General features: G+C 31.3%; 3 protein-coding genes across 6 annotated transcripts in view; 1 reads left to right on the top strand and 2 right to left on the bottom strand.

Annotated features, from left to right (window-relative positions):
* Positions 1 to 17: 17 nt before the first annotated feature.
* On the bottom strand, positions 18 to 2,024 carry LOC107995797 (large ribosomal subunit protein mL49). The gene is made up of 3 exons (XM_017053475.3): positions 1,321 to 2,024; positions 493 to 673; positions 18 to 410 (listed from the first exon to the last, which is right to left on the bottom strand). Exons 1-3 carry the CDS (start codon positions 1,423 to 1,425, stop codon positions 136 to 138), a joined length of 561 nt encoding a protein of 186 aa, XP_016908964.2. The 5' UTR covers positions 1,426 to 2,024; the 3' UTR covers positions 18 to 135.
* LOC107995791 (uncharacterized) lies at positions 1,888 to 20,857 on the top strand. 3 transcript variants are annotated; one of them, XM_062082324.1, is made up of 8 exons: positions 1,888 to 2,029; positions 2,390 to 2,511; positions 2,655 to 6,978; positions 7,076 to 7,151; positions 8,046 to 8,308; positions 8,401 to 8,556; positions 8,699 to 9,012; positions 9,091 to 20,857. In XM_062082324.1, the coding sequence occupies exons 3-8, from the start codon at positions 2,815 to 2,817 to the stop codon at positions 10,658 to 10,660; spliced, it is 6,543 nt and encodes a 2,180-aa protein (XP_061938308.1). In that variant the 5' UTR covers positions 1,888 to 2,029; positions 2,390 to 2,511; positions 2,655 to 2,814; the 3' UTR covers positions 10,661 to 20,857. The 3 variants fall into 3 exon arrangements, with proteins under 3 accessions (XP_061938308.1, XP_061938309.1, XP_016908957.1); XM_062082325.1 differs by having other exon boundaries at positions 7,076 to 7,109; XM_017053468.3 differs by having other exon boundaries at positions 2,827 to 6,978.
* The window catches only part of LOC107994610 (uncharacterized), a 58,933-nt gene continuing 57,255 nt past the window's right edge, over positions 19,199 to 20,876 (bottom strand). For both annotated transcript variants that reach the window (XM_062082338.1, XM_062082339.1), the window contains one exon: positions 19,199 to 20,469. In XM_062082338.1, coding sequence (XP_061938322.1) covers positions 19,881 to 20,469 — 589 coding nt within the window. In that variant the 3' untranslated portion in view covers positions 19,199 to 19,880. The remainder of the gene's footprint in view (positions 20,470 to 20,876) is intronic.

A 20,876-nucleotide genomic window follows, 5' to 3' on the forward strand; every position in this document is an offset into this window, starting at 1 on the left:
TATTTAAACAACAAATATTTTGAATCCAAAAATATGATTATTTTCATTATTTATTTTTGACTTTTAATAAATAATTATAATAAAATATTCTCTTTATATTTACAAAAAGCATTACATTATAAGATTTTGCATTATCTAAAATCCTTTTTCATTCATCCATGCTTTAATGAGATTTACATAATCTCCTCTGAATTGAATTTGACCAGATAGTTCATTAGTACGAACACCAACTGATTTTTTTACATTTTTTTCTAAATATTCCTTTAATTCATTTTCTAGTATCCAGATATTTCCATGAATTTTACGAACAGTAGTTATTCTTCGTAATCCTCGATGAAAAATTTCAAGATAGACAGGTTGCATATAGTTTTTTGTACGTTGTATATAATAAGGATATTCTTGTGGTTTGGCTATTAAATAATATTGAATAAATTTTATTATAAATATATTAAACTGTAATAGATGAATAAACATGAAATAAAAATAACTTACAAATTGGTGGTTTCCATCCAGATGGATATTCTTTATTTTCTAAGCAAGGTATAGGTATAGATTTTGGTTTAAGTAAACGTTCTACATATTCCCATTCTTGAGGATCTTTTGTTACTTCATAATCCGTATATTTAGAAGATTCTGTATATTGAGGTGAAGTTTTGTATTTTCCCCATCTTTTCTATATACATAAGATAAAAATATATTAAAAATATAAGAATTTTTAAAATATTTTTAATAAAAATTTGAATTAAAATTAAAATATAATACGTATAATATTTATTAAAGTCAAATTATTTTTTTAATAATTTATAATTAATTATTATTGTTATTTAGGTTATAGAAATATTTGTAGGTTACTGTATAAAATTAAATAAATATGAATTTTATCATATTTTCTTTTTTCAAAAAAATTTAAATGTAAAATTTTAATAAATATATTTATATTTTTTTCCATAGTCATCATTAAAATATTATGACGAATATTAATTTTACTTCTATTCTTTCAATTTTAACAATTATTCAAAAAATTTTTTTTGGTATATCTATTAATCTAACGTATTTCTAATAATTGCTAATAATTGATGAAAAATTTCATATATTCAAAAATATGTTCATTTATACACGAATATTTAACATGAAAAAATATAAATAAATTTTTGGAAAACCAAAATTAAGTAAAAACTAAAAACATGAATACTTCAAATGATGATCTCGCTAGCGTGGCCCTTCGTTACTTTATCTTAAAGTTAATCATTATAGAAATGTATGAGAACTTTTTGTCGTTCATTAAGATTATGAAAAATAAAATACATTGATGTAAAATACCTGCGTAATAATCGGTAAATCTCTATTCAATGAAATATATTCGCCACAAGAACGAAGAATAATATTTGAAAGTTCTGAACGTGTGAAACGCCGAAGGGCAGCCATTTTGACTTCAGTAAATAAGGGTCGGTGGCCGCCATTGGTGCGCACGGGCGCGTCTTCCTTTTCGTTCTCGTGCCAGATCGAGTTTTTCCTTGTGACGCGCCTCTATTTGTAACGTTTTTCGTTTTGAGGAGAAACTTCACTACACTCGTTTACAATCCCAATCGACGAACGTGTCATTAAGTGACGCTGATAACGTAAAATTCGACAAATAACGCGGGGTTAGTTAGTGCAAATATTGTATAGAGAGATTTCGAAGTGCCGCGTTGTTCCAAATTTCGCTAGAAGATAATCGGAATAAAATCGGGCTTTCTCAGGCTATTTTCTGTCTCGTCAGTAAGTACGAGTTTCTCCTGAAGTAAACATATCATAGATAACGGTTTATGTAAAGCGACAGGGGTTGAATTAGTTAAAATAACGCGATGAATTAGTGCGAACGGACTATGGACCTGGGAGAGGTCGTGTGTTCTACCGTCAGGTGGCGGTAGCCTCAAAACAGTGGGACATCGTACAGACACCCTGCAACGGGACTGTGTTTTTCACAGAATTGTTTTCCGCGTTTTCCCGCAAAAATTACGTTCTCTGGCGGTGATTTTTTGTCTCAGAGGTAAGTACAATCGATGAATCGAGTATTGAAATCATAAATTGTTTCAATAACCCTAAGCTAAGTATATAGAAAACTTTGAAAATCTCGAATCGAGTCCGACCTTTTGTTTATTCGTGGCGATTTTTTCGCGATGATTTCTTGCGTGATTTTCGATAGTTTTTGCTTGCTTAAGTCCTGATTTTCATCTTAGGAAGTTAATGTGTGACACTATCTTTCCTTCGAAATTAAATTTTACGCGATTGAAGATGTGATTGCCGAGATATCGCAATAAATATTTCAAAGTGATTCCTTGACCGAAAAGAGGCGCTCCATGTATCCGTGTAAATGCAAAGTTTGTCACGTAATTTTTCTGACCGCCAGGGCCGCATCTATCAACCCCACTATCCGGCCGGCCGCTCACCTACTCACACCTAAGACGAATTATGTAGTTTTTCCATTTGGTATACAGTCAATTTGTTCCTGTCTCGTTTAAAAGAGGAAAGGTATATTTTCTTCATTTATAATTTAATGGTTTTATGCAATATATTACATTTTTCGAAAAACGATAGTTATCTCTTAATGTGATATTTAATATTTTTTAATATTTTTCTACATATATAAAAATAAATATATTATAATCTTTCAGAAAATAATACGTGATGAATAAATTTAATTTGTTTCACTTTTTAAAAGTACATTATTTTATTAATATATTTCAAAATTGGCAAATTAATTTGAATACATAATAATGGTAATAATAATAATTACCATTTAATCGATAAGCAGCTTGCAATTTCACATTATAAATGAAATTGCAGGAGCCCAATGTGGGTGGAAGTGAGATGGCATCCAGGGAAAAGAAACCCTTAGTGCCTTCAAAAGCAAAACAAAAGGCGAATAATGATTGTAGCTTGCCATCAAACGAAATTAAAAGTAGAAAAGGCAAGTCCTTGTCAAATCTAAAACAACAGCAACTTGCACGAGATATATTGGAGGCTGTAGCAACTGGTAGTCAACTTCCTCCAAAATTAGAGGCAAGTCTACCACGTAAAAAGGTTCTTAGGAATCTGAAACATAAGCAAAAGTTGAAAGTAGCAAAAGCAAATCTGATTAAATCAAAGGTTACAAGGAAAGTAGCCAATAGAAATTTGTGTAGAATACCTTCTGACATCAAAAAAAGTGTAAGGACTAAAAGAATCAAATTATCTGAAGAAAATAGTACTAAGACGTCATCTAATAAAAGCTTAGAGCATCAAATAAACGAAACAGAAGGTGAAAATATAGGAGCAGAAGGTAATAGAAGTGCCAAGAACAATCTCAGGACTAAAAAGACCAAGTTTATATTAAAAAATATCGGAGAGGTGGAAAGTGAGGACATTTTAGATAGAGATTCAGATTCAGTTGCAGGTTGCAGTACTAAAAGTAGTCCAAAACTTAATAGGAAGGGTAGAAGCTTGGAAAGTTTAGATTCTTTGCCTAGAGGTGTTAAATCAAAATTTTCAGGATTTAAAAGAAATAGTATCAAAGAAAAAGATACTTTGATAAAAACAGAAGATATTAAATATTCAAAAGGAAGGAAGGCTACTAGAGACATAGATTATAGTAATACAAGAGTTTCAAAGTCTCTTTTGGATAGTAAAAGTTCTATAGATCTTACCATTGACGAAGTGATAGCTTCAATGTTGAGCGATACAGAAATAGATAATCAACAGGGAATAACAGAAAAGATAGAAGGAAAATTAACAAGAAGTAAAAAGATGTTGGTAGAGGAGAATATAGTTTCAGATATTGAGATAAAAAAGGAACCAGATAGCGAAGACATTAAAATTACTTCTGATGGGGAGAATTTTGAAACAGAATCCATTCAAAATGCAATTCATTTGAGAAAAAGGTCGAATGCGAACACCATTAATCAAAGAAGTTTAAGAAATGGTAAGCTAAGGCAATCAGATTCTGTAATTTCCGATTTAGAACTTAAAAAGCGTCGACGATTAAATTCGGATGATCCAATCAATTCAGAAGTTTCCGCGGACAATATTGCGGATAATAATATCGATTCTGAATCTAGTTTTTCTGAATCTAGCGGTAATGATTCTCAACCAATTATAATACCAATTAAAGACGAGATGTGCACGAAACAAGAAACGTTGAAAAATTTCGAGGACGGTTCCCAAATCGGATCAGAAGTAGAAAATAATAACAACAGCGACAGAGCGGAGAAGACTAGTGAGATTGGACCCACGCTTCGCTCAAAGACCAAGGCGAAAAGTACCGAAGTTGAGATAAAAAATGACAATATAAAGATTGAATATTCGAGAATAATACCTAAAAATATGGAGGTACAAGAAGAATTGAAAAAGATGGGCAATTTAGACCAAATTAGAAAAGATAATATTTTGGCAAAACTGTCCGACAAGTCTAAGGGTCGAAGAAGTAGTTTAAATATAGATATGAAGAAGACGGTTAATTCGTTTTATAACACGGATAAGTCGGACGGTAATCCCAAGTCTCAGATAGATCAAATGATAGAAAATATCAAACTTACCATCGCCAAATCTATCGAGAGTAAAATCTTTGGCCCGGAGAAGGGCCTTGGATTGAGCAAAAACTTCGAGATACCAAAAATTGAAGAGATAATTGCACCGTTGAGCGCGGAGTCTCAGAAATTAGGTCTAGAGGAAAATACGGACGAGGATAAATCCGCCGCGACAAAGAATGAGATGAAATCGGATAATTCGGATAATTCAATACCAAAAGTGGCTGATACTGCCAAAGAAATTGAGAAACTAGTCATGGGTGATATTGAATTAGCTGAAACTCATTCTCAAAACGTACAAGAAAACGAATCTTCCGATACTGATTCGAATAGCAACACTCATAATGTTTCTGAAGTAAATATTATAGAAAACGAAGATGGTAGTTGCAAAATTGTAATACAAGAGGGAGAATCGAACGAAACCTCCAATTTAATGGAGGGGACTGAGAAAAACATTGAGATGGACGACCAGATAAAGATTTTAGACGATGGGAAGAAAGTTACGTCTATTAGAAAATCTTCAAGGATAATAGACAAAGCTTCTCCCGAGAACAATGATACCGTTAAAAAATTAGGGAAAGTGATAAACAAAGTAGCTCACAAGTCTGAGAATTGTGAAGAATCTTCACAAGAATGTGATAAATCTATTTCTAAGGAAACTATTTCGAACAAAGAGTCGTTTAAGAACGAATCGACGGAGAATAAAACAACTGTCTCTGAATTTCCAGTTGATGGTACGATAACCGAGTCGAAGCAAGAGGAAATTAAAACGGAAGATACAAAGATGGACGCGACGATCGAAGATGGGGCCAAGACTTGCACGAATATGGGATCTGATGACGTGGAAACTTTAGAGAGAATTTCGAAAGAAGTGGAAAGAATGGTAGCAGAGGATGAGTCTGCGCATCAGTTGCAGACCAGCGCGGGTGAGCCGCAAAATGATCAAGAATCTGGAATGATCAAAACTGCAACAGAATCTTCTTCTTCATTGCCCGACGAGTTAAACGTAACAGTGGATACTGAGAATCAAGAAACAAATGCTGCCAATGAATTGGAAAATAAAGATGAGCGGGACAAATGTGAGAAGGTAGTGGAAAATGCCAAAGAAGTTGAAAAAAGAGAAGAAAATGTGCCAGAAATCATTAAAACAGATGATTGCGAACTGTTGCCTAATTTCGATTCCACACCGAATCCTAAATGCAATCCCGTTTCTAACAGTAATCTTCTTCAAGAAGATTTGAAAAAAGACTCGAACGAGAATGAAAAAGAAGACAAACAAGGGAATGATATCAATAACGACTCGATACAATTATATGATAACGACATTTGTAACAATTTAGAAAGTGATGCAACGAAGGAGGATAAAAGAGCATCAGATAACACCGTGGAAGAACAAAAATCTATTAAAGATGATACTAAGAAACGAGTGTTACGGGCGCGTGACAAAACGAAAGGAAAGTTTGAAAAGGGATCATGCAAGGAAAAAGAAGCCGTTTCGAAAGTAAAGATGGAAGAAGAAGAAAAACCGCAAAACTCTAACAAGGATAAAGAGGAAGAGGATTCGAAGGATTTGGAGGAAAAAGTTCAAGAATCGATGACGGAGGACACTGACGATACTCAAAACAGCGGTGAAACAGACACAAATGATGTGGAGCCTCAGGCTCGCACCAAACGTAGCAGAGAAGCGAAGAAACGCAAAGAAGATCAGTTAAACATGTTGAAGAATAAACGAGCAAAACGTGAGATTCGGAGATGCGATCAGCAAAATAAGGAGGAGACTCTTTTGGACAACGAAGTAGCGAAAATTAACGAGAACAATCGATCGTTTTTGAACAAATATGAAAATGGAGTAGAATGCGCGACAAATTTCAGAGGTTTCTCTGAAGGTGGAAGAGATAGCTTGGAGAAACACGAGAAAACCGCGGATAACGTGAGAAGTAAATCGGAGAATGATTTGATTATAGCAAAAGAAAACGGTAGGAAAACGTGCGAGAACAGATTGTCGAGAAATTTGTCTGAGAACCACGTGACTAAAGAGGTGGAAAATATAGACATACTGGATGTCGATTGCAAACCTATAAAAACGCCAGAAACGTCGCAGAAAGACTCCGACGAGACGTCCACTTCTGGCGAATCTTCGAGCAGCGTCAATATTACTCCAAAGATTTTGGAGACGCCTGAGGATAAGGCGAAGAAAGAGTCAATTTTGAGACTACTTGGTTTGGAATCCCTGGAAAAGGCTGCTGAGAGATTGAATCATCAAAAAGCGAAGAAAGGGCAATCCACAGGAACCTTAAAAACCGTGATTCGTGTCCAGAAAGAGAGGGAGAAGGACAAAAGACGATCGAGATCACCACTAAAAATGGTACTGAAACAAGGTCGCGGAGATGGCGAAGGAGACTCGCCAGAAAATTTCTACACTATTCAGAAGGAGGTGAGTTTAAAAAAAATATATATTTGTAATTTGTAATTACATTAAATATAATGAAATTTTATTATTTATTTATCGTTTTATCCTTTGTTTTTTCCAGTTAGGAACCAGTGGTTGGGGAGATAGCAGCTCTGGTGCGAACCGAAAGTTCTCTACTAACCACAGACACTCTTGCGGTAATCCTGGTTGCGGGAATAACTACATTCTTAATCATTCCTTGTCCTTCTGCTTTGTTGAAATATATTTGTTCTTGGTTCATATACAAATTCTATCATTTTAGAAATTATTATAAAATGAATCGCTTGATATTTATTTTTAATGGATTGGTCTTTATTTACTATGATATTATAATTCTATCAATTGCAATTCTACAATAGTAGTATTTTACTAATTGCCAGATTTGCAAAATTTTATCTAGATATACTTTAGATAATACTTTTAAGAATTCTTATCTTCCAAATATAATTTATTTTTTTATTTCTCCTGAGACAAATATCAAAAGTATCGAGTGTAAAAGTAAAAAAAGGGGAAAAGTTTCTTTATATTAAATATTATTTTTACTAATTATGTACAAATTATTTTTATGTACGATTTTTTCTAATTCTTATTTTAAAAAAGCAATAATTTAATTATAGCAACTCTTATAGTATATTTATAAATTTAAAAATATATATTCATTGCTAAATAATACGACTTTTCTATATTATTATTGCATCAAAATAATCTCAGAAATTAATAAGAATTACACTATAAATAAATAATTACGAAGATAAAGTGCGATAGTTAGTGAGACACTAATGTATCATTTAATATTCAGTAATTTAATTTTTGAATTTCCTAAAAAAATCCCGCAAATTGTACTCGTAATAACTATACAATTTTCCATAACAAGCATGTTATTTTATGCTACTGCTTTGAACATCAATTACATTTACCCTCTAACCTTCCAATTTATTTTTTAATTAGATTTTACTTCATTTTATCGAGATAGCATTAAAATTTATTAAAACATCAAATCTATTTATTTTTTTTGTAATAATTATAGATAATTTATTGTTTTCTTACAACAGACGAAGATAATGAAGATGCAGCACCAAAGGATCGTCAGTCTCTTGTTATTCCAGAAAAATCCTCTTCTTTTTCCATTCATCCAGGACGCTTGTGTGCAGACGTATGTTGTTATTGTTTTGGAAAATTCGGTTCTTTAGATACACCGATGCATCTTGCTCAAATGAAATCTGATGAAAGGCGCAAAAAGATTTTAAACATAGAAAGACATTTAACTAAGGATTCTTGTTTATGCGATGCTTGTTACCGCCATGTGGATAGAAAGGTTGGAAAAAATTTTTAGTACTTATTTGCTTATCTTAAAATAATAAATATTTTATTAATTTTATTGTTATTAAAATTTTCCTAATATATTAGGCGAACACAAGTCCAACAAATATGCAAACGAAGCCGCAAAAACAACACCGACAACTCATGGTGTCCAAGTGTTCGGCCCGTGATTGTAGAGATGCTGCACGACATCATGTGAAACGTCGATGGTTGCTCAAGATAAAAGCTGGCCTGCAAAAACAGGTAAGTTTACCATATTATATAGGATGATGCGAAAAGAATTTAAAAATTCAATACTTTTTTCAATCATTGTACCATAAGATCTTGTATTGTTATTTTTAATATTTTTAACGAATAGTTGATATAACAATAAAAATATTTTTAGGTGGACATTGATTGGGAATCGAGTCAACATACATCCATGTCGTTCTGCGTCAGTCATTATTCGAAAATCGAAAGATTCTTGACTTGTGCATTGTGTAAACGCCGATTAGCGAGAAATCACACTCATCAATTGGCAAATGCGGAAACTGACGAATTGAATCAGTTGCTTGGACAACAGGGGATCCCTGTTTTATTGTCGGCCGGTACTTTTGTTTGTAAATTATGCCGTTACTTTACACAACTGCAATTGAAGTACAAGGATGTGGAAAATATGAATACGAATCATAAATCATTCTTCAAGAATTATCGAAAAAGGTATAGTTCTTTTAGTTACACTACAAGGACTATTTTTTATATTAATATCTTTATTTATTATTCTTTTTATATATTTAGAATTCTACATTATCACGATATTGAAGTTCTGGAAAATGAAGACGAAGATTCGTCTCAGAATCAGTCGAAAGACAAAGATAAAGATAAAAGGAAGAAAGCTAAGTGCAGTACTCAAACTAAGACCACAACATTTAAATCTCCAGATGGTACGATAAATTCCACTTTCGAAAAGTCTATCCCAGAATCGAATAAAAACGAGGGAATTAATTCTGAGATTGACAACGAAAATCGTACCGTGAAAGGGAACTTGAACGATGAAAATGTCGTGACAGATGTGCAGTTCCTCGGTATCGAGAACACCGTAGAGAAATTGAAAAAGCGTAAGCTACTCGACACGAATCCGTATACAACGTCAGATACAACGATATCTTGTGATAATCCAAACGAAGTTGTTGAAATTCTCGCGATGGACAAGGAAGTGACGTTAACCAGATTGCCAAAGAGACCAAGGACGAATAATGATATCACTCCGGTTGTACAGAGACTCGGTGCTAACCCCTCCATTAGTGTGCGCACCCTTTTCCCTGGCGAAGAAGAAATGAATCTTCATGCCAATATAGAGTTCACAAATGTACGAGAAATAACGCCCCAGGGTTGGGAGAAATGTGCTACTATGATACAATATGATAGAGATACGAAACTCCTTTGGCAAGAATTGCAAAGACCGTATGGAAATCAAAGCTCATTTCTCAGGCATTTGATACTTTTAGAAAAATATTATAGATCCGGTGATTTAATTTTAGCTCCAAATGCATCACGGAATGCGATTAATTACTCGACTTCCGTACAGAATCGATTGATATCGTACGAAGGTCCAGAAAAGATGGATGAACCAATAATGGAGCCAATCGCCTCAGAGTATCACAATTCTCGTCGATTGAGTGGTGGTTACGTACTCGAAAGAGATAAGCCTTCTTTACCAACCATAAGTACTCCCAAACAATTATCGTCCAGCAATACTGCACAATCGATAAAGAGTAGTCCTCCACGGATCCTGAAATTAAATCCTGGAGTGTCTATAATTAAAAAACCACCGCCTAACCTCCAACGGTTAAATCTTCCCTCTACTAGCACCACCGCTAATGGTAATATGAAACGAAAGGACAGTCAAAAATTACCAACTCCTGTCGGTGGTAAAGTATTCCAATTAAGCGAACCTGATTTTAAACGATTGCAAAATCTGAAAAAACAAAAGCAGCAAATGATTACGGAAAAACAATTAACTAACTCAAATGGCGGCGTGAATAACTCGAATTCCTCGCAAAATTTAAAATCAGTCACGCAGTACCAAAAAGCGCAGATTGCTGCGCAAACGCAATTTCAAAAGCATCTAAGAATGCAACAGGAGATGCTAAATAGACAAAGCAGGAGCGACTTCGAGCCGTTGATTTGCGACGTGCGTGCATTGGCAAATGAGAATAGTCCGACGCAAAATCTGTTACATAACCTAAATCTGCCGAAATCAATACAGGTGACAACTAAAACGTCCAATCAGATTCCGATATTGCCAAAAATTCCGAAGTCATTGACAGTGATACCGCAAACGGTCACCAGACCAGCCGAGAAATGAAACGACAAGAACGACAAATGAGAGGATGAACAGTAAGTAAACAATATATAGATTAATTCTTTCTTACGAAAGTGTATAAAAGGGTGAAATTCATTATCCAATCCTGGATAAAAGGAAAAGGTGTTTTGTGAAAGAAAAAGAATTATCAATAAGGTTATTTCGTAACGAATAACCGAAGAGAATTATTGATCGAACTTATATTTTAATACCAATCATGGTGGATGAAGAAACATATCGAAAATGTTTCGTGCAGATTAACTAACGCTCATTTTGAGTAGCGACAATATCTGCCTTATATAAAGAAACAAGTGCAAACGGAATGTTTTTGCACTGCTCAAAAAAAAATGGTTTTACGATGGTATGGTAAATAAACGTACGCATCGTGGTAATCACATGCGCGCATGCGTACACGTTGTGATAGTGTATTACGGGAATGTTTTGTTAAAAAACGTTGCAACAGGAACAAAAATACGAAGAACTGAATAACAATCATTAATTATGTTGTACACTAACAACCAAAGTATCGATAAAAAAAATACGACAAAACATGGTAAAAATCTGTTTCCAAGGAAAAGTGCCTAAAAAAGAAAAAAAAAAAAAGAAAGAAAGAAAGAAAGAAAGAAAAAAAATGATACAGACGAAGTCATTGATTTTTAAAATGACAAAATATAGTATGGATGGACTTGAAACAGATACTATATATACGGTTAAATATATACATATATATAGATATACATACATGAACAAAAATAAATAAAAAAAAGATAAATAAGTAATGATTCGTATGAAAAAGGGGCGTTAAAAAAAAGAAGGGGGTATACATACATACATACATACATATACATATATGTATATGTATATATGCATGTGTGTATATTGAAAATTTATACATCAATTAGCTTCAATTTTACCCCCTTTTTTTGTCTTTGTTTATATATTTTAATTCAAAAATGAAAAAAAAATTTATTCGGTGGAGGAATACTATTCTTCCTTCGAATTTTTTACGGGATACGTTCGAAAATATATTCCCGACAAATAAAACAAAAAAAAAACTGTCGGTTTGCCTTGCTGTTGTTTAGATTAAAAACAATTCACTGTTAGAGACATATCTATCATTCACGTTCTTCGAGATCTGCAATTTAAGATCCCGTAAAGATAATTCTTCGAAGAACAATTTTAAATCGGTAGTTCGTTCCTTTTTCCGCACATCCCGAAGTAAACGCAGTTCGAATCGTGTCGAGAGATGTCATGTGTATATGCTTATATCGGACAAAGTGGCGCTATATATATATTGGTTTAGATTTCATTACAATTTATCCCATGCATCGAATATATTTTTGTTTATCTACAAAAAATAAAATACTGTGGAATTTTATTGGGAAAAAGAGGCAGAAAAATAGGAGCATGAGTTTTTTTTACCGTAAGTAATAACGAGAAAGAATATACGCTCTACGGGATTTAATTGTATATTTGGAAAGAGAAAAATATATGTATAAATATATATATATATATTTATATTTTATATATATATATATATATATATACATATACATATATATTTTGGCCTGCTCATTGAAAAGAAGTATAATGACGACTTGTAATTAATTTTTACTAACCAGGGGCGATCGTGAAGTGAAAAAATTAAGCATTATTGTGTGTATTGGTAAAGATACACTTCTATAAAGTAAGTGTAAACTTATACGCCTCGAGCTTATTTATTATGTTTAATATAATATTATTATATTGCATTGTACATAACTGATAATTTGTAGTTCATAATCAATTATTATTTTTATTAATTATTATTATTATTATTATTATTATTATTATTATTATTATTATTATTATTATCATTAATTATTACTTTATTGATTATTCAATTGCTATTATCCGATGTGATGAATTTATTCGTCGTGCTGAATTCCTTTACTAATCGTGTAATACGATTATTTGAAAATGGTTTAAGGTTTTGAAATTATTTTGATGAAAAACAAAGGAAGAGGGAAAGGCTGATGAACGAATGAGTGCAAGTCTGAAAGAGTGAGAGAAATAAAGAAAATGAGTTTTCTTTTTTTTCATCATTTTTTTTCTTTTTTCTCTCTTTTTTTTTTTTTTTTTTTAATGCAAGTCGCCACGTGAAAAAAGATAAAAGAGCAAATCGTTCGATTATTGAAATGGAAGATCTTTATCCTTCAAATGTACAAATCGCGTGCGTTCAATTCATCTCGTTTTTTTTTTCAAGGTTATATCTTGAAAAAATAATATTGGAAAAAATTAAAAAAAAAAAAAAAAAAAATTAAATTCGAATTTTACCGCAAGGAAAAGTTTTGTTCGAAAAACGGATAAAAGATTAATTGAGAATAAGAAGAGTTATTTTTTGAATAGTACATTCTGCCATGATGAAAAGGATTAAAAATTACGCAGTTCGGGAACAAGCTCATTTTATAATCGATTAATATCGATAAGAAAGAGAAATAATTAATTCTATTAAATTTTAAATACATCTACATACAAATTAGAAGAAAATACTTTTTTTTCCCCTCCATTACATATCGTTTGCTAATCAATAAAATACTTAAAATTTTTTTCGTGTCTTATTTGTTGTTATTTAAATAATTTCATTTCACTTATTATTTATATGTTTTTTTAATTATCGCATAACTTATGCACTAGTTACTTCATTCACCAAAATTGTTCATATGGGAAATGGAAAATCGGTTCAAAAATATGACTTGAAATTTCGAATTTTGGCTGTGTTGAACTAGAGAACCATTAACTTAGATCGAAAATGAACGACGGATCGATAGTTTTTGTATCACGCGAATGAGTGAATGTCTTTCGAGTGTTCTGTCGGCTTCATTCGTTTCAGTGTATCGAATCATTGTTAACCAACAAATTTTATATATTAATAATTATTGATAAAAAAGTCAGTATTGAACGATATCAAGAATCTAGAACACTTTTTTTATTAAATTATATTATAGTATATTACATTAATATTTTACAAAAATCTTTGTAATATATTATAATATCTTTAGGCGTACAGTAAATACTTTAATGTAATAATTTCCTACTAAAGTATATTATAGCTTAATTCTCCAATAGATTTTGATACAACAAGTAGCAATCGCAACATGATTTTATAATTGTTTTTAAAACTTTTAAATATGTAATAATTAAATATGTATAATTGGCATATAATAAAAGCAATCTACTAAAAAGTGGAAAAACGGTTGAAGCGACGTAACCGTTATACGAAATAACGAAGAAGGCCAGAACTCAAGGTATGCGTAATCTAATCTTGAAAAAAATTCACGTGGCGACACGTAGAAAAAAAAGTATACACATGCGCGCACGCTGCACACGTATGAACATAGCATATTTGTACATTGCACGTGCGCGTGCGATAGGAAAGAATATGTAGCGTGGAGTATTATATGTATACTAAATATATATATATATATATATAATACTAAACGTTATAAATAAGTAAGAAAAAAATATATATATATATATTTATATATATATATATATACATATATATGCTATATGCTATATATATAATGGATAAAATTATGATACAAAAAAAAAAGTACTTGATGGTACGTTATACATATAAAATGCTCTATTTTATTAAGGATATTTTTGATATATCTATATATATATATATTATAAATATGATTATAAATATAAATATATGTATATCGAACTAAAGAAATAAAATCACCGATCGATAAATATCGATGATCAATGTAATTATTGTTATCAACAGGCGATGGCGTTTAGAATTGCGAGATAAGTAATTTACTGAGCTGTGTGCAGTGCGTGTCACAATTATATATTTTCTAATCTTATATAACCAATTATTACAGGACGAAACTATTGGTAGTTCTACTTTTTTTTTTTCTTTCTTCTTTTTCCTATCTTTTTGTTCTTATTAAGTTAAGCGATTTTATGGTGTCGAAAGTGAAGAAGAATAAGAAGAAGAAAAAATAATTATTAAGAAGCGGAACAGATACGTTGATAACTTGTATGCATAGAGTAGTAATTTTATTCGATAATCGATGATATCTATTGTAATCTAATGTCTAGCCCTTATTTATTGTCTTTCATAGGACAGTTGTCTGTCATTAATGAAATCTCGATCTTTTGATTTCGTTTTTCGTTGATGCAATTGAGGTGAAGGAGCACAATTGTTATATGTAAAATAATTGTTACATCTCTTCTTTGTTACGTATGTTTTATGTACGCGAATTACTTGATGATTTGATGAGAGCGTTCCTTCGTTTGAATGCATCAATTTTTTTTTTTTTTTTTTTTTTTTTAATTGCGTTTATCTAATTACTTTTTTCCTTCTCTTTTCTTAAAGTAATGATTATACTTAACGAATATTAAGGTATCGTAAGAGTCTGTGTATCTATTACACTTTCCCCCATTTAAAATATACCTTTTCTTTTTTCAGTGAGTTTTCGTGAATGTTAATTATCACAGCTACGCCATTTTACGTTAATGATTGTTATAACGAATGTATTGAAGTGATATATCATGATCATTTTAAATTATTGCTTCAATCTTTTCAATTAATAATCGTCCGCGCTCTTCTACGTTTGTATGCCTATATCGTGTCAATGAATTGTTAAATTGTAAAAATATTTATCGTAGCAATGAGAATCGACCTTGATACATGCAACGTTTTTAGCGACAATGACGAATTATTTAAGTAAATGTAATATAATATATATTTTTTTCAAAAGAACTCGACCAAATTGAAAAAGATCGATATATCGACGATATAAAACGACAATATATTTAAATTTGTCAACACTAACTGCATACTTCTCAGCAAATGATTATTATACACTTGGTATGTATAGCACGACGATACGCGATAGGGACGTGAAAGTGGAGAAGAAAGAGAAGTAGGGAAAGTAACAAAGAGAAACGAAAAGAGAGGAGAGAATGTGAACGAGAGAGTAAACTGAGTTTAAGTTTTAAGAATTCTATTTTTATGATGAAAAATGAGAAGTGTAATTATCAGTAGTCAGAGGGACAGATGAAATCGTCGAATGATTTTTTTTAGGTTAAAGAAAATACGATCGAACTGATTTCTTTCTTTTTTTTTTTTTTTTTTTTTTAGTATTTTAGATTTCTATATATATATATATATTATATTATATATTTATAACATATTACGTTCTAATGTTAAAATTTTCACGGAAGAGCCAGTAAATCTTTACGATAATAAACATTTATAAATAAATACATCGATGTCCAAGGATTAATGTCGGACGAAATATAATAGTATTTCTACTGACAGTAGATGTGGTTGCGCATGTCTCTGACATGTATATAAGGGAAATGCAATAAATTGTGCTATCATAAAAATCGATAAATTTGTAAATATGAATATTATATTCTTTATTATTCGATTTAATCTTTAATATGTAACTGTTTATATTATTTTTTCTTTTTGCGTAAAAATCATTAAAAAATTAGAGGAAAAAATCATTCGACGTGTTTCTGCAGCGATGAAATATTTTTTGAAATGAATAGCAAGCGAATAGAGATTGAAAAGCGAGATAGAAATGTGCCGATCGATGGATCGATTTATATTTAGGAAAAGATATTTTGTTATATGAAATCGTGGATGTTGTTATAACGTGATGAAAGTGGGAAGAAAAGCAATAAAAAAAAAAGCAAGAAGAAAAAAAAATAAAATTAGGTTTTATCGCAACGTTTCTTGCGAATTAAAAGATCGAATTTCAATGATTTTTTTCAAAGCGCCAATTAAATGCGGTATGTCGTTTTCTCTTGCGCTTTCATACAATGTCGTATCCGCAATATCGATCTTTATACGACTCGATCTATTCAATTAAATCTTTATTTCTTTTCCTTTTCAAAGATGTATTTGATAATTCCATTAATATTATAATATGATTAAAATGAAAACAAAAAAAAGAATTTAGAAATTTGAATCGTTTCAAAATCATTTCGAACGAAACGTTTCACGATTGCGAATCGATTTCGTCGAAAGTGTGATCGACGAATGGTAAAACGTGTTCACATTTTTTTACGCAATTTTATATCTGCCTTGAATCGTTGCATCCATTCGAATCTTAGCTCTGTTCCGAATAGACGGATTCGGATTGTCGCGAATTTAAACGCACAAATTTACAAGATAATGAAAATGCGGATGCGATTCTTAAACGGTAGAGAAATAGAAATTTTTCACTTTTCATACTTACAATTTATCGTAAAAAACGATAAATAACTCTCGATTCGTAATTCGTGAAACTGTAATTAAGATTCATTTATTGCTCGATAATGCGTTGATATTTAAATTTAAAAGAAAATTGGAAAAAATTCTGAATAAGTGATAATTACTTACTTTCTAAAATATAATTTATCATTTTGAGTAAAAAAAAAAAAAAAAAAAAAAATCCACCTAATTAAGAAGATAATCGATAAATCTTTTATTTCCAATACAGCGATTTTCGATACTATATTTGATCTTCGATCTTGAAGCTCCTCTTTTTATCGAGAATCGAAAGTCTCGAACTCGTGTCGATATGGCGCAAAGCAATTATACATATGCATACATATATATATATATATATGTATGTATGCGTATACATACATATATATATATATATATAACGAAAAAAGATAAGAAAAATAATAAATAAATAATGCTTTGGCATATGACATCTTTTAAAAATTCGATACACATACCATTACGAGCATTATGTTATCTAAACGAATATTAACACACGTTGATACTATCATGATAACCTTCGTTTATTTGGTTCTAATGTAATAGTTATTATTATTAGTTCGCCATCCTTTGTATATATTCGCAACTCTCAATAAAAAAAAAAATATGAAAAAAGAAAAGAAACGCATTATCTCTGTCATTGTGATTAATTTCCTCATATTACGAAAAACTAACCTAACCTTTAAAAATTATTAACGATCATCGCGTAAGGAATTTGAAAGGAGAAGGCGAAAGGAAAGAATCCAATACAAGAAATATATTTTTGCAATTTATTTGCAATTTATTTATATAATTAATGTAACTGATTTTGAATAACTATTACTAAAAACCTAAACAACGTATGAAATTTTATACATAGCTTTTATTTAAGGATACTAATATGTGGCTATATACAGTGTATGGATGCGCTGAACCACGAATCAAGTTCAACTCTGTTTTGATAATATGATACGTCTAGAGATTATTCTCGAAAGACGGTTTAAGACGTTTGAAAGAATTATTGAATTTCTCTTTGTATATCATTTCCACGTTTGTTCTATTCTTTTTTTTTCCTTTTGCTGTGTTTAGAAATCGGTACAAATTTACAATTCGCTTCGATCATTGATTACAGTAATATACATGTAAGTAATTTCGCGGTCACCCTCCAGATCACAACGCTAATTATTATGCAGCGTTCTAAAAAGATATCCAAATGTGTCTGTTGCATACAAAAAACCACATGGATGATTCTATAATGAACGATTCATTAAATTTATATCCGTATACAAGTATAAAAGTGGTCGATTTAAATAAAAAACTTAGAAAAATGATTACGCGCATGATATTAATCGTCCAATTCCTTTTTAGCACTTTTGTGATATAGTTAACGCTATTCATTTTTTAAATCAACTTACAAATAGTATTTCTATTCAAAAAAATTTAAATATCGTGGACTGTATTGATTTATATATATATATATATATAATATATATATATATGTATATATAAAAAAAAAAATAGCTGCATTATTCCTTAAATAATTAACGAAAAAAATAGATAAATTCAGCAAATTAATCTCAAGAGCATTCACGTATCTTATAACATCCGTTATGAATTTCATTATCTACAATATTAATACGTTTAATATTCGAGATTGATTTGCGATTTTTTTTTTAATATTTTTCTACCAAGAAAACAAAAAAGTCAAATAAAATTTATATACAAAGGAGCATGTACATGTATAAATTGTACACTCGCGTATTTCAACATAATAAAATTAGAATCTTTACAAATCAACGTAAACTAATGAATTTTTTTCATTAGTAATAAAAAAAAAATATGTTAATTTAAAAAAAAAAATTATAATAAAAAGATGCCAAACGTACAAACTTACAATGATTATAACACGGAACAAGATCACAAGATGGATGAAAGAAATACTTTAATAGATACATACATTTTTTTATAATCAATCGTAGCAATTTTCCACCATTCAGTATTACATTCGGTGTTATTTGTGATTTATAAAAAAAAAAAAAATCACAATTTTTTCCCTAAAATCTGTTTTTCCCTTGTTTCTCCAAAATTACCGAGGGAAACCACGAAAAAGATTAAAAAAAAAAAAAAAAACAAACGATATAATATTGCTAATAAAAATCGAAGGCCCATTGTAGCAAAATCGTGCGATAGTGAAATTCATTCGATTTCAATTTACAACTATTCTAAAGGCATTTTTTTTTATATACAAAAGACGTATGCGTCTCATTTTTAGCATCTTTTCATTGTTTGGCAATGTTTTTTTTCTTTTTCCCCAAAAATGTTTACTACAAATTCTCTTATATTATAATCCTTAATGTGCTTTTAAAAACATATTCGAGTATATACAAATTATATATACGTAATGCGTATCAGAACATTTTGGTATCGATATTCATATGAACACGGTTTTGTGATACCAATCTATTAGTTACGTACACATGGAAAATACTCTGTAAATCCAGTCAAATAGCCATTCATCGATTTCTGCATTGTTGATGAAAACGCATCATATAATTTCAAAAAATTCTTATTTATCCTCGTCCTCCTCCCTTCATTCTGTTCTGAATCAAGAATTCGTTGAAACGGTTGAACGACCAAAAAAATTCAATCACGAAAATAAATCATAAGTCAATGGATCATGTGTTGAAAGCTCTTCGTATCTCTTCGTAATAATTAAATAGATCCATTTAACAAGTCGTCCAATCGAGTCGACGATGCTTATATTCCATCAAGCCAAAGTGACATAGGACGCGCTGTATTCCAGACAAAAGTGTCCGTCTTCCAAATCCAGGTTCATCCTTGCCGTGGTTCCTCATATGTGCCGCGAAGCCGTTTATCCGCATCGTCGTTGTCGTTATGGTCATGGTTTTGTTTCTTCATCGAACCAGACGTGACGAGAGGAGGGTGCTCCAGGCACAAGGCTCCCTTCTAGGTTTCCAATCCAGGTACTAGACTGTGAAAAGTCTGAATGTCGTGGAATGCCCTGCCGCAACTCTGATTATTGTTTCTTTCAAATTTTGCCAAATCAAAATGTTCGTCCAGCGATTGTAATTCCACTAAACGTTCCTCTAAAGTCTTTGTGGAGTCCGCGAATCTCGCAAAATCGCAGATTCTATCTGGATCGACTACATCCGAGGCCTCCATCATGCCTACGTCACTGGATCTAATAACGCTGGTTAATTGACTGCTGGCGCCATCTAACTCGGTAGAAAACATGATAGAATTACAGCAATTATTTGCTGACGTGCTTGTGCTGTTGTTGGTGGTTGTGTTCGCGGTACTGGTGCTAATGATCGTCGTCGCTGATCGGACGTCCACGGAACCTAAGCGATCCTCAGGATACACCAAGTGATGGTGATGGGGGGATTCAGGTTCCTGAATCTCGTCGATGTGAGAGAGTAATCGAGGAGTGGGAGGCAGAATATAGAAGTCACTAAATACATCATCCTGTAGATCGAGATCGTCATGCCTTTGACGTTTAGGACTGATTCCATCATTCCTCGTATCATCGCTTAATCTACGAAAATAATATATATATATATATATTTATTTTTAATGAAGTTGACGTTATTTGGATTATTTTATTAAATTATGAATAAATTATGCGGGAATAGACAACTTTATCCCCGAAGACATTACGCAATTTACATGCGACTTGCCACTAGTTGCGTAATCTATATTATGTAAAACGAATCTCTAGACGGTGAACGAGATCTGCCACTCTTCTTCTGCTAAAACGCAGATGTTTGATTACGAGTCGAACATTTTGAACATTTTTCGACTCTTTCGATATTCGATTCTCAAAAAATGCGATTGTGTATACAGATTATGTACGAAAAAATATATGTGATTATTAATTTAAATCAATTTAGCAAAGATTAAAATTAAATCCGATTAAAAAATTATGATACTTTCGCTTAAATA

Source organism: Apis cerana, linkage group LG11 (genome assembly GCF_029169275.1).
Source record: "Apis cerana isolate GH-2021 linkage group LG11, AcerK_1.0, whole genome shotgun sequence".
NCBI lineage: Eukaryota > Metazoa > Arthropoda > Insecta > Hymenoptera > Apidae > Apis > Apis cerana.